Genomic DNA, 13915 nt, shown 5'->3' with positions numbered 1-13915 from the left:
TTGTCCAGTGAACTCAAACAAAAAGAACATCAATGCTTAAATGTTTCTAAAAGATGCCGGGAAATATCTGAGATAAAAAATCTATATGGGTGGTGCTTAATCTTTTTCCAGATGTATGTGTTTAAAACTAAATCATTTGATGGTAGGGACCTTGTTTTTTGTAGGATGTGGAAAGTTGGAATACTGAGGAATCCTCCGTCTCATCCAGTGAGGACACAGATGCTGAGGATGCTGGGAAGGAAGACCAGTTGGAGGTGAAGGTAAAAAAATCAATCTTCGCCCCAACACCAATTTCAACTGACAGCCGAGACAGCATGGCTGGCAATGCTGAGGAGGAATATGAATTGGATGTTAGTTCTCGAGGGCGTCTACGCAAACGGAGAGTTATACCCAATAATATCGAAGACCAGGGAATCAAGAAGAAGAAAGTCAGTAAGCCAGGAGAAGAGCCCAATTCTCCAGCCCACATGCCGAACATTCTCCAGAAACAGATGAAACCAATGACATCTTCAACAGTGCTATCAGTCGCTGGGGCTTCACCATCTGTCCAAGGTCTCTCGGCCAGTAAGATACTCCGTATGTCCATTCTGAATCAGACTCAAGGTAAGACTAGTCTAATTTCACCAGGAGCATCTCCTGGGAATATTAGACTGACATCTTTGACAAGCGGCGTGTCAGTTACGCAATCTTCTCATCCAGTTATTCAGAGCCTTCTCACAACTCGGCAACAAGAAGCAGCCACATCACCTTTACAAGTTCGACCCAAACCATCAGTCACACAGACAATAAGACCCCAGTATGCAGCAGCGAAACCAGGAGTACCCCAAGCATCTCCAAAACCATCCCCTGGGAAACAGACTCTAGAGGTTGCAGGGGGTAATGCCCCAGCAAGTACCCAGAAGATCCTCAACTCCCTGCCCGCCAGTGTTATACAACAGCTGCTCAGACACAAGGCCATCAAGATTCAAACCACAGGACCAGGTGGGACGACTTTGTTCCTCACCTCTGCTGTACCAACCTCGTCATCTCAACCCAGTGCATCATTACAACCACAACAGTTGGGAGTCCAACCACCGCAACCAGTAGCTTCATCTCAGCCCACACCAACACAAGCTGTGTTCACCAGTCTCCCTGGATTGCAAGCCGATGTGTCCAATCCATCTGTGTCATCAGGTCAGCAAGTAAACCAGTTCACAGTGATCAGCCAGTCTGTGGCTGCCTCACCTAATGTAGTTCCTTTACTGAATCCAAATATCATCAGTGGAGCAGGAGTGGGTACAAAACCACAGTTGTTGGTGGGAACTGCCCCTGGTGCGTCATCACCGAAACCTGTGATACTAGCACAACAGACTAGTCCCAGTCAGATATCCCCAAATCCATCTTTAACACCTGATCCAGTGGACCAAAGTAATACAAAAGCATACCTCACCACCAATATTGTATCTCCATCTAAACAGAAGTATGCTAGCAATGTTACTGTGAAAGCCTTGTTGGAAAACAGGGCCTCCTTGAAGGGCCCTGATTTACAAAGTATCATCAACAAAAATGAAGCAGGTGAGGGCATGGGCCTGTTATCCAGCATCAAGATGACCGAGACTCCAGCACTTACCACCAAGACCAACATCAACCTGTGCAAGGTTGTACTGCCTGCCACTGGAGGCCAGCTGAAACCCCGAGTAGTGAAACTCCCCACACAGGAAGCCCTTGATTCTGCCCTTCAATCTGTTGTGACATCAGTCCGCACGTCATTACCAACAGCCCACATCAAAGTGCCATCCCCAGTCACCTTACCCTCGATACAGCCTCGTCGTAATGTCACCAAGACCATTCAGAGCATGAAGGTGCCGATCCCCTGCTGCGCATAGAGTTGAATCTACTTACTCGCCCATTACAATAACCTGTCCCTCCAGTGTTAACCAAAGTGCCTCTGAGTCCATTACCAGTCTCTCACAAGTTACCAAGTCACCACTTAAGACAGAGTATGTTATACAGAATCCAACTGCAACAAGCTCTTCTCAAAAGAACATGTTGCTGAAAGTCGTGCCTCAGAATTTCATCACTTCTCAGGGTCTAGTTCAAGGCTACCTGACTCCACAGGGCTTGGTGATACCACAGAACAAGCAGACTGTGTTGTCTGGAGGTGTGCAGATTGCTTCTTCAGTGAATGTTGGTGGGACTGTATCAACTCCCAAGACAAACCAGGTAAATGTTGCTCTCAGTAGTCCAGGCAAAGAGACTGTGACTCAGACTGCTCAACTAGCTGCAGTCAAAGCAGTGCAAGATCCTGGAAAGCACATACAGTTGAGCTTTTCTCCTGGGAAGCAAACAGTTTCTCCTGCTTCTGTTCAAGGACTCTCAGCAGTTAGTATTGCACAAGGCTTGAACATAATGGGTAAACAAGTTGCGGCAGATGGTAATCCTCTGCAAATAACAGTTCAGAATCAACCAACTTTAGCATCTGCTTCAAGTGTGATCAAGACTGTCAAAAATACACCTCTGTTATCCAAGGTTGCTACTCCAGCGGCTGAACTTGTAAAGCAGATTGCTGCAGGACAAAGCACCATGATCCAAGGTACCAGGATGGTGGTGCCTGCAGCAGCAACTATTCAAGGCAAAAACACAGTGATGACAAATGTTGGTGGGAAAGTGCCTGTGTCTGGTCAGCAGACGCCAGCTGTCATTCCAGCATTGATGGTTGGGCAGCCAGCTGTAGCCAGTACTCCTATCACACCTAGACTGATTGTTCCAGCACAACAAATTGGTGGTACTCCTGTACAGTATGGCAAGTCTGTGAATATAAGTTCGTCTGAAGTGACAAATAAACAATCTAACTCTGTACAGCTTACAGGAAAAGGCCAGTCACCCTTTGTGTTGTCCCTTGGCAGTGGTCTTCAAAATGTTATTCTCTCCCCTCAGAAAGACACATCTAGTCAACCAGCTAGTCACATACAGAATGCCACTCTCCAGATGTCTGCACCTCAGACGTTTAGCAAACAAACTGCAGTACCACAAAATGTTGCAACATTACAACTACCTGTTCAATCAATGCAGCTCAATCAGCAACTTCTGAAGCTGACACCACAACAGTTATCCTCTGCCCTGCAGATCTCCCCACAGCAAGCTCTCTCGGGGGTGCAGGTTATCCAGCAACAACAGCAGCAACAGATCTCAGTCAGTGGATCTGGTCAAACAATACCCTCAAAACAAATCATACTGTCACCACAGCAACTGGGCAATGTTGCCATGACACCAGGGGTCAAGATGGTGGCTCAGCCATCAGTAGGGGCTGGTATAACTGCACTGATCAACAAAACTCCTCAGTTCATTCAACAGAAAATGGCAACAATACAAGTGGCTGCACCCCCAGGACAGCAAGATGGTAAAGCACCTGTTCTACTTCAGCAACATCCAGCACCAGCAACAGGTCATACTGGAAAGGTTCTTCAGGTTGGTCAGCATCAAATGCTTATCAGCAAGTCTCTACCACAACAACCTATTTCATCTCCTTCAGTTCAAACATCCAAGCTGCAACCATCGTTTAAAATGCCTCTCTCCAACATTCAGCAAAATCCTGGTGTTCAGTTTGTGTACTCACCAACAGGTAATACAGCCACTTTGGCAGCTGAACCTGTAAGTACACCCTCAAGTCCTTTAATCCCCAATCCTGGCTCCAACAGAGTCTCCATCCAGGCAGCTCAGGCCTCAACTAAGGCTGCACTCCAGGCTCATCTCTGTCAAACCAAGACTGCAACCAATGTCTCAGCAGCTAAAACAGGAACATCCACACTATCGTCAATGCTGGGCCATGAAAAGGTGAAAGCTGTGGCTAAATCATCTGCCACCAATCTGGTTGCATCAAATGCCAATGTTGTCTCACAGGTGCTTCAAGCAGCTGAGGCTAAGTTTCCAGCTTCTACAGTGGTCAACAACATTATACAAGCTGCCCAGGTGAATGCAGAAGGGAGCAAGGTTTCCCCGACTAAGATAGTATCACCCTCGCAAGATGAAGGAGAGGGAGATGGAACAGGCAGCAAGCAGCAGAAACTTCTGTTGTACAACATCGGGGGCCAGTTGATGACTGCACAGGGAGTACCTGTCACTGTTGAACAAGGTGTTCTCAAAGTACTGCCACAGGCCACAATCCAGATAGGCAACCAGATGCTCACAATCCGATCTCCGTCCTCAGCCATGGTTGAAAGTCCAAGTCCACCAAAAGGAGCTCCTCCTCCTAATGATAGTGCACCAAAAACATCTTTAAAGCCACCACAACCAGCATCAGTGCAACTCGGCACCAATACCAATGTTCTGGTTCAAGCTAACATAGCAAGTGCAGGCATTGGCCCGAGTAATGTCATTAGTCCAAGCATTCAGTCTGATGGTAAATCTTTGCCAAGTAATCACTCCCGAACAACTACTTTGTCACCAGTTTGTACACTAGCTACAGCTGACCAGCTCACAGCGCAAAGTCAGCAAGCATTTCCAGAAAGCCTTGACAGTGGGGATCTGCTCTTTGGCGCAGACAACAAGCAAGAAGGATATGCAACGGCAAATAGTGTTCAGACAGGACTACAAATGACACAGACTGTAGTTGGACAAACTGTTTCAAATAATACTGTCACAATACGTTATCCAGTTTCTGGCGAGCCACAGACTGGGCAGTTGATGCCCAGTGTGGTAGATGAGCCACAAGGACATCTGCTGACCTCTTCCAGTGTCAGCAAGACTAAACCAGTTCTCCAGAAAACAGGCAGTAGAGAGGAAGCTGCTCTTAACCTGTTGAGTCTTGCAAACATGTCGGACAGATAAGTGTGAATGAATGGCAAGTTATGAACTGTTGAACACTGTGGCCTTTGTTACTGGATGTTGATAGTTTGATGTAAAAAGAAATGAACTCTATGGTGATTTTTGAGCAATACTAGCTGCTGTATTGTTTTGCCAAATGTGTACCATGTAATCATTTTCTCAAACAGTTGTGCATACATATGGATTTATGTAACAAGTATTACTGGTCAATCATGGTTCTACTTGTGTCTCAGTTGTCTCAGGCGGCATAATCAGGACACTCCTGTCCTTGACCTTGACCTTGTACAACTCACATCACAGACCATAGGACAAGAGGTGTCATCATTCCATTGTCTGTATACTCAAATAAGGGAACATCACCATTCCATTATGTATGCAAGCATTGTTCATTTGCATTGGATAGATTGCACCTTGGGGTTTGCACATTCATGTATATACAAGACATAATTTAAAGTTTGTTCAAGTTTCAGAGTACAGAGAATGTCAAATCTCAATTAAGCTCGGGAATCAATGCTTCATTTGATTCAATGGTTAAGTTTAACTGAGAGATGTTTGGAGTTGGAGCTTATTGTTAGAGATTTTAAGATTGACATGACGATGTCCTTTGCCAACGAAACCTGAGACTTATTCTGTTATTGTGGATAAAAATGATGTGTTGAATAATGGCTCACAATGTATCAAGCCATTGTACTATAGTTCTTGTTAACCTGGCCTGTGCAACAAAGGGATCATAGTGTCAAGATCATCTGACTCCATTACTTTAGCACAGTCGCCGAAGCACTGTGATCATTTGTTGAACAGAGCCCAGAACATGCAGCATCGCTAGCTGAACCATGCCCTATGATCTGCTCTTTGAACTATATGGGTCAACAAAGCAGGATTCGAGACCGATGTGAGAAATGTGTTCTCAGTCAATTCTGATATATATTATGATAATTGAGCAATGAATTATGGAAATTGTAAGATATATTTCATTCTGTCCTTATTACGTGTATGTGATTTATTTAGTTCATTGTTAAATGTATTGAGGTCAGATGCTAAGTTAGTGTGTTACGAGTAAGAAAATTTGATACAGTATGTATGTCAGAAAGTAGCTCTGAGAATGCTTGGGGGGAAGTGACTCTGTTATCTTACATGCAGTGTCTCACTGTTCAGCAGGAGAGCAATGCTGGCTGTAATGGGAGACTGAATGGATTACATGGTCAGGCTCTGTGTCTTGGAGGGCGATGGGGTAGCCTAGTGGTTAAGGCGTTTGCTCGTCAGGCCGAGGATCCAGGTTCGATTCCCCACATAGGTACAAAGTGTGAAGCCCATTTCTGGTGTGGCCCGCTGTGATATTGCTGGAATATTGTTAAAAGTGGCGTAAAACCATACTCACTTACTTTATCTTGGGTGTACTTTGTGTCCTGATGGGTCATCGTACCTCCTGAAATCAAAACACTGAATTGTCTGCTCCAGACTCATATTTATAGGCTTGTGGCTCATAGCTGAACTATTAGTGCAACAAAATGTAAACAAAACTCAAGCAAAACACTTTTCAGAGTTGCCTCCTTTAAGTTTGCCATAATCCTATGATATGTCTATGACCTGCATCTCTTCATGCTTTCAGCCAGTATTAAGTTGATACACTCTTATGTAACTGAAGTATTTTTCAAAGCAGCATTAAACCCAACTGAGAGTGTTGAGGAATCTCTTAATAGACAAAACCTGTGAGCAAATTCCATAGGTTCTTACCTTATCAATAATATTTGTATATGAATCAGGGGGAACTAGTGGACTATTTAATGATATAAGAAGTTTTACAGTGTAGAAAAATCTGTAGAGACTGAAATCCTTCAGCATTATATTTATCAGTTGTCATACAGGTCACGATAGGAGCACAGGCATTGGAGACTTAAAATGATAGCTAATAATTGTAATGATAATATGCCATGGTTGTCGTGATTGTTTTGTCATTGTCTGTAATCAGGGATGTAATAACTGTTATACTCGGATGCTCATCCCCTATACATCATTTGTTTGTATACACCTCGTTCCTCCATCACCTGTGACTAAATATGAATGCTTTGATACGATAGTCATGCTTGTCGTAAAAGGCGACTAATGGGATCGGGTGGTCAGGCTCACCGACTTGGCTGACACGTCATTGTGTCCCAATTGGGTAGGTCGATGCTCATGGTGTTGATCACTGGATTATCTAGTCCAGACTCGATTATCTACAGACAGTATAGCTGGAACATTGCTGAGTGCGGTGTTAAACAACAAACAAACACTATGTCTAAGTTCCAAAACAAGCCATGCCTTATGCATGTGCCATAGCCTTGCAGCCATCTTTTCTACACACTGCTTCCATGTAAGGCTCAAAATTACGGATTATTGAGCTTTTTTGACACACTTTCATTCCCTTAGTTGACTTGAAGTAGATGGTTAATACTGGTTCCGGTGTACTGGTGGCTGATAAGGGGACGTAGTGTATACAAACCCATGTAGTATTGACAGTGTCAGACAATTGACATGACACATGCCACCATTTTCCAACACCAGGTAATGAGCCTGTTCATATGAAGAATGAGGGGAACAGTTACAGTTGATGTTCATCATTATAGTTATAGTTATTCACTTTAACATAAAGTTGTTTAATCCATACTTTGTTGCTAAGGTTACCTGGTTCAAAGCCTGGTTCATCCTGGCTATGTTTGACAGCGCCATACCTTGTGGGTTTCACTAAAGAGGTGAATGTCCGAGACCGGCATCACATTGGGCTTTCCTGACACATGTTGACTCACTGATGAAATAGTGTTCCAAGAGGTGTTTAATCCAGGCCACTTACTAAGAATTCATTACTCAGTTGCAAGCTGTGATGTGGTTGGATTATTGGTGATGGCTGTGTAAATACCCGGCTCACTGATCGTCATTCTGACTGTTTGGTATTACAATTGGATAGATATTTAGAAACAATCCTCTTCTAAACCGTAGCTGGGTGACATTTTGAGTATTGAGTTTCAAAAGGAAATCAAGCATTATTTTCCTTCTCAAATTTCAATACAGGTCCAATTAATATTGAAAAAACACCTGAAATTTCACAATGTGTAAGAACATGAACAGGCAAGTCAGATTTTAAAATCTTGAATTTGTGTCAGTTGATGTCTTTCTTCATGAAATTCGTTTCAACAATAGTGAACTCAGTTAAGCCACAGGTATAGTTTTCATCTTCAAATAACAGGTGTTTGGTTATATTAAAAAACTAGAATAACATTAATTTAATCAGTCTCTTATGCCCTAAAGTATAGATGGGTAGACATTGTTTTAAACAACTAGACTGAACACCATAGGACATCGTCAGCACTTAACAGGATACGTTTCTACCATGATCCACAAAGTACGAGCTTTGCTCGTATTGACGATGCACATAGAAGATGTTTCATTGAAGCAATAAATAACTTGCAGCCCTGCTTGTCCTTTAACATGACTGTGTGTGTGCTAGCTTGAGAGGAAATTATCGCGCCTTAATACAACAGATTGTAGTAATTGATTGTCAAGAAGTTTGCAAGGCACCAAGACTGTACATAGTATTTATTCATATACTACATGTCTGACATTATCATGAGTCTGTTCAGTCATAGTTAACTTATTTGCTAGCTGATTACCCATTTTGATTATTTTAAGTTTTCTGTTGATATATTTTTACTTCATCTGCAAGATAGCAGAGTGTATTTTACCACTTTCCACTGCAGTCATATTGTGAACCATCTTTGATATTTTGGAATGACTGAAATGCAATCTTCTATAAAACTACAGTGTGTTTGTTATTTTGTTTAGTTCCGGCTTCACCACGCTAAGGTTGGTGTGTGTGTTGTTTAACTCCGCTCTGAGCAATATTACAGCTATGTAGCGGGTTTGTAAATATGGATCAGGCAACACAGTGATCAACATCATGAGATGGGATACGATGACATGTTAGTCGCCTCTTACGACAAGCGTGGGTTACTGGAGACCAGTTCTAACCGGGATCTTCACAGGTTCACCACGCTAAGGATTTAATTGTAGATCTGGCTCCGATGTCTTTGATTTGAAACTTTTTACTCAAATTACAAACTGTGTTTAATAATTTGAAACATCTGTGTTTTTAACTCAACTGCATTATTTAAAAAAGCCCAAACAACTTAAGTAATCCATGCATCAAACTAAAATTTTCTACTATGTTTGAATTTAATATTGATCTCAGTTCATTCTGGAAAATGCATTTCCCTGCGTTTTCTCAAATTTGAGTAAAAACTCTTAACTTAAGTCAAAACTCAGACTTAAGCTTGTTTTGAGAAATCTGGGCCTGGTGACGTGGCCTGATGAAATGCAGTTAAAAGTGGTGTTAAACCCAGTTCACACTATCTTACTTACATTGTGATGTTCACCAAAATGATAAACGTCCAAGCCCTGGACTGCTTCACGCCTTCCTCCAACATCAAGGCTGTGACATCATTGAACTACTCTTCAAACAACTGGTGAAGTCATTGAAGAGCAATACACAAAAAGGGGGGAATTTATGTATATCAACTTCCCTGATATGAGAAACACAACGTTTACCATTCTATTATGTGGTTATCAAAGCACACAAAGCAACATGTAGTGTTTTCATACTTATGTAACCAATTTTGTACATAAAAATATGTTGAAAATTATGCTTAGAAATTATGTGTAGGGAAGGGGGGCATTGATTTTGTACGACATGCAGGGGGGTCACTTATTTTGTGCTTAAAAGTTAGAGGGTTGGGGGTGTCATTCACATTGTACAAACTTCTCCATGAAAATCATCATCATCCCCCCACAAGCCATAATTATGAATGGTCCCTAACTACCCAAAACCAAATCGGTGGCCCCCTTTAAAAAAATCATCACCCCCACCCAACTAGCCATAACTTATGAACGGTCGCTAATGAAACACACATCATGCCACGACCTGACTGGTGGTCCGTGGAGTAATGTCTCCACCAAAACACCATTACAGCACTGTTGAGACGTCATCGGAACAATAATAAAGTTGCCGGTCGACCACGTGGAGGACGTCCACGACCACACGGCCAGTGCAGGACAGATGGATATTTGTGGCCCATCTCCGACACGGGTTCCAGACTACAGCCACCACTACTCAGGCCATCGTATCTACCCCAACAGCCAGGAACCACTTACATCCGTACAGGATACGACCACGCCATCCTGCCATACTCAAACAGCAAAACCGTTAAGTGTTGTGGCGAAATTATGTCCGTCAACCTCAGTTGTGGTGGAGGACTTGTTTTTACAGCGAGTCTAGATTTATCACTTCATGTAGTCTTGTACATCAACGAGTCAACAGACGCGTTTGGGATCGTTGTGCTCAATGCTTTGGGAGGTTCCATGATGATTTGGGATAAGATAAGCACTGACTGGTAATACTGGCACAGAATCACAGATAATTAAACCATGTTCCCAAGTCCCGATTGATGGTTGGTTGGAATCTCATGTTCCTGTTGTAGCCACCTTTGACGCCAGCTGGTGGTGGTGGTGGACAGGATAGTCCCTTCTAACGTGATTGGTCTTTGTTCTTGCTGATGTGTTCGGAAATGGCGGAATTCTAGTTCCATGGCTTTCTTTGTGAAGTGAAATCTAGCCCGTCTTGGGCGGTCGGACGGGCTTTGTTTCATACAGTGGTTGATAGTTCGTATCATCGTATACATCGAGGTCGTAATTCATTATTTGCACGGCACACAATTTGGATGTTTGTGTTAGTTGGAAGAATGAGGCGTACGTATGTTTCACAGCACACTGGTTAATTATCATGTACTTATAATACGACATTTGTGTTTCCCTAAAAGGGAAGAAAAACTACGCTTGCTGAAAATCTCCTCGCCATGGGTATGCTGCCGTCAGAAATTGGTAAAACTTAGACCCATTTAGCAGCACCATACATAGCCATTAGCCTAGTTCCCTGGGTAGGCTGTGCTGGAGTGTCACCGCGGTGTGTGTGTCCAGCAGAGGCTGCCATTGTGCAACCATTGCCTGGGCCAGCGATGCGCCAACGCAGCATACCCAGGGAACCAGATTGACAACCATTTGAGATTAACAACATCCGGCCCGTAAGTCCGGCGATTTGCTTACTTCTGTTTCACTGTCAGAACATACGATTCACACCTGAGTCCACCTGGACACATCTGATGGTCGTCAGGCGTTCAGGAGAACGCTTTACAGGCGTTACTCCACGTCAGTTTCAGATGGAATTGTAATGGTACAGGTTGACATCACAGCTCGTAATATAGACACCTCATCATGCCTCATTAACGGTATTTGGAATGGAACACAGCTGTGGGTCTTCAGGCGTTCAGGAAAACTCCAAGTGGTCAGTTTTAAGATAGAATTGTAATGATTCGGGATGGCATTACAGCTCATTGGACAAAAACGACATTGTTCGTGATCACGTTCTGTCCTTTGTGAGATAGAACATACTTTATTACTGATTACAAACTAAAAAAATTGGAAGCATTATTTTTCCTGATAGTGAGTGAGCGTGGCTTTACGCCTCTCCACTTAGATACACTTACACTTACATCGTAAACAACCCAATTATCGACTAAATCTACAACCTACATGGGCAATATACCATACTTGATAAGGGCGACTCGTCAGGTTTATATTCACGACAACAAACTCCCAAGATAGCCAATATGAATTGAATAACGTTAATATGTTATTGGCAGTAAATGGAATCACTGCTGAAATGCATGCGTGTTCGCCAGATCACATCTTAGTACTTTTTGTTTACATTCAGTTTTATGACATTCAGTGTTAATCTGCCATTACGCCCAGACGTCTCTGGCTGATGACCGAGATACGCACTGGCATTATCAGGCTTAACTATTTCCTTCGTTATAACGTAGGCTTAATTTCAAGGTCTGTAACAAAAAGCACTTCTAGAGCAACGACGTTTGCCAGACCTCTAAGCAGCACCCATTCCCTAGACTAGCACCCATTCCCTAGGGTGAGTGTGTGAGTTTAGTTTTAAGACGCATTTATTCAGGCAGGGATAATCTACAGCACGTCTTCTATTCTTCCTGATTCAAGCAATACCGCGGCGGTGGACACCAGAAATGGGCTTCACACATTGTATCTTTATGGGGAATCGAACCCGGGTCTTCGGCGTGACGAGCGAACGCTTTAACCACGAGGCTATCCCCCCACCCCCAACCCCCTAGACTAAGTCTGTCTCTGAAAATATATTATTTTGATAGAAACAAATAAATTGAAAAGTACCCCCAATGAGATGGAAGATTTAGAACCTGACGCCCGAACCTGAGGAAAATCTAGACTTGCTTCATATAGAGGTCTCTGCATTGCAGAAAGGGCAGGACGGAAGGGGAAATAATGTGGTTCAGGGACAGTGAGACAGATTACCCATTCCTGTAACGAGTTAAGTGTGTTCTGTCGAACAGAACCAATGGCTATATCACGTGGTCATCAACCAAGCTGATGACGTTATCACATGTTTACTGCTTAAAGCTAGTGTTCTGTGTTTTTTAAAATTCGCCTACAATGTAAGAGCCTCTACCATATTGATCGGATATTGCTGAGTGTATAATGTAAGAGTCTCTACCATATTGCTGGGATATCGCTGAGTGTACAATGTAAGAGCCTTTACCATATTGCTGGGATATTGCTGAGTGTACAATGTAAGAGCCGCTACCATATTGCTGGGATATTGCTGAGTGTACAATGTAAGAGCCCCCATATTGCTGGGATATTGCTGAGTGTACAATGTAAGAGCCGCTACCATATTGCTGAGTGTTCATTGTAAGAGCCACCATATTGCTGGGATATTGCTGAGTGTACAATGTAAGAGCCACCATATCACTGGGATATTGCTGAGTGTACAATGTGAGAGCCTCTACCATATTGCTGAGTGTACAATGTAAGAGCCGCTACCATATTGCTGGGATATTGCTGAGTGTACAATGTAAGAGCCTCTACCATATTGCTGGGATATTGCTGAGTGTACAATGTAAGAGCCACCATATTGCTGGGATATTGCTGAGTGTACAATGTGAGAGCCTCTACCATATTGCTGGGATATTGCTGAGTGTACAAAGTAAGAGCCTCTACCATATTGCTGAGTGTACAATGTAAGAGCCTCTACCATATTGCTGGGATATTGCTGAGTGCACAAAGTAAGAGCCTCTACCATATTGCTGGGATATTGCCGAGTGTACAAAGTAAGAGCCTCTACCATATTGCTGGGATATTGCTGAGTGTACAAAGTAAGAGCCTCTACCATATTGCTGGGATATTGCTGAGTGTACAATGTAAGAGCCTCTACCATATTGCTGGGATATTGCTGAGTGTACAATGTAAGAGCCTCTACCATATTGCTGGGATATTGCTGAGTGTACAAAGTAAGAGCCGCTACCATATTGCTGGGATATTGCTGAGTGTACAATGTAAGAGCCGCTACCATATGCTGGGATATTGCTGAGTGCACAATGTAAGAGCCGCTACCATATTGCTGGGATATTGCTGAGTGTACAATGTAAGAGCCACCTTATTGCTGGGATATTGCTGAGTGCACAATGTAAGAGCCTCTCCATATTGCTGGGATATTGCTGAGTGTACAATGTAAGAGCCTCTACCATATTGCTGGGATATTGCTGAGTGTACAACGTAAGAGCCGCTACCATATTGCTGGGATATTGCTGAGTGTACAACGTAAGAGCCTCTACCATATTGCTGGGATATTGCTGAGTGCGGAGTTAAGGTACAACCAGCAGAAGTGTGTTTAAGTATCCACAGGCCAGACGCTCTCTGGGGTAGTCACTGCTAGCTATATAGTGCATCATATACAATGCTGGTTGTGGATAATGTGTTGAATAGTTTGTAAACACAGCGCGGCGAGATACGGCTTGTATATTCTCGTTATTTCCCCTTGGGTGGGATATTCTGGAGATGCTAGTAAGAGGGTTGGTAGATTTGCAGCTTGCTGTGATGAGTTTTTGCGGTACTTGAGTGTATTATGTCGATGTCTAGAGTTGGTATGTTATACATGAGTGAGTGGGTAAGTTTAGTTTTACTAAACGGCGGTCTGTAAATAATC

General features: G+C 43.1%; 1 protein-coding gene across 1 annotated transcript in view; it reads left to right on the top strand.

The window, feature by feature from the left end:
• The window catches only part of LOC124256192 (uncharacterized protein KIAA2026-like), a 31505-nt gene extending 25725 nt beyond the window's left edge, over positions 1–5780 (top strand). Inside the window, 2 exon segments of the mRNA XM_046690161.1 lie at positions 165–1852; positions 1854–5780. Coding sequence (XP_046546117.1) covers positions 165–1852; positions 1854–4806 — 4641 coding nt within the window. The 3' untranslated portion in view covers positions 4807–5780.
• Positions 5781–13915: the final 8135 nt, after the last annotated feature.

This window comes from Haliotis rubra, unplaced genomic scaffold, assembly GCF_003918875.1.
Source record: "Haliotis rubra isolate DU_JTF1 unplaced genomic scaffold, ASM391887v1 Scf62, whole genome shotgun sequence".
NCBI lineage: Eukaryota > Metazoa > Mollusca > Gastropoda > Lepetellida > Haliotidae > Haliotis > Haliotis rubra.
This window is presented reverse-complemented; position numbering and strand designations above follow the sequence as displayed.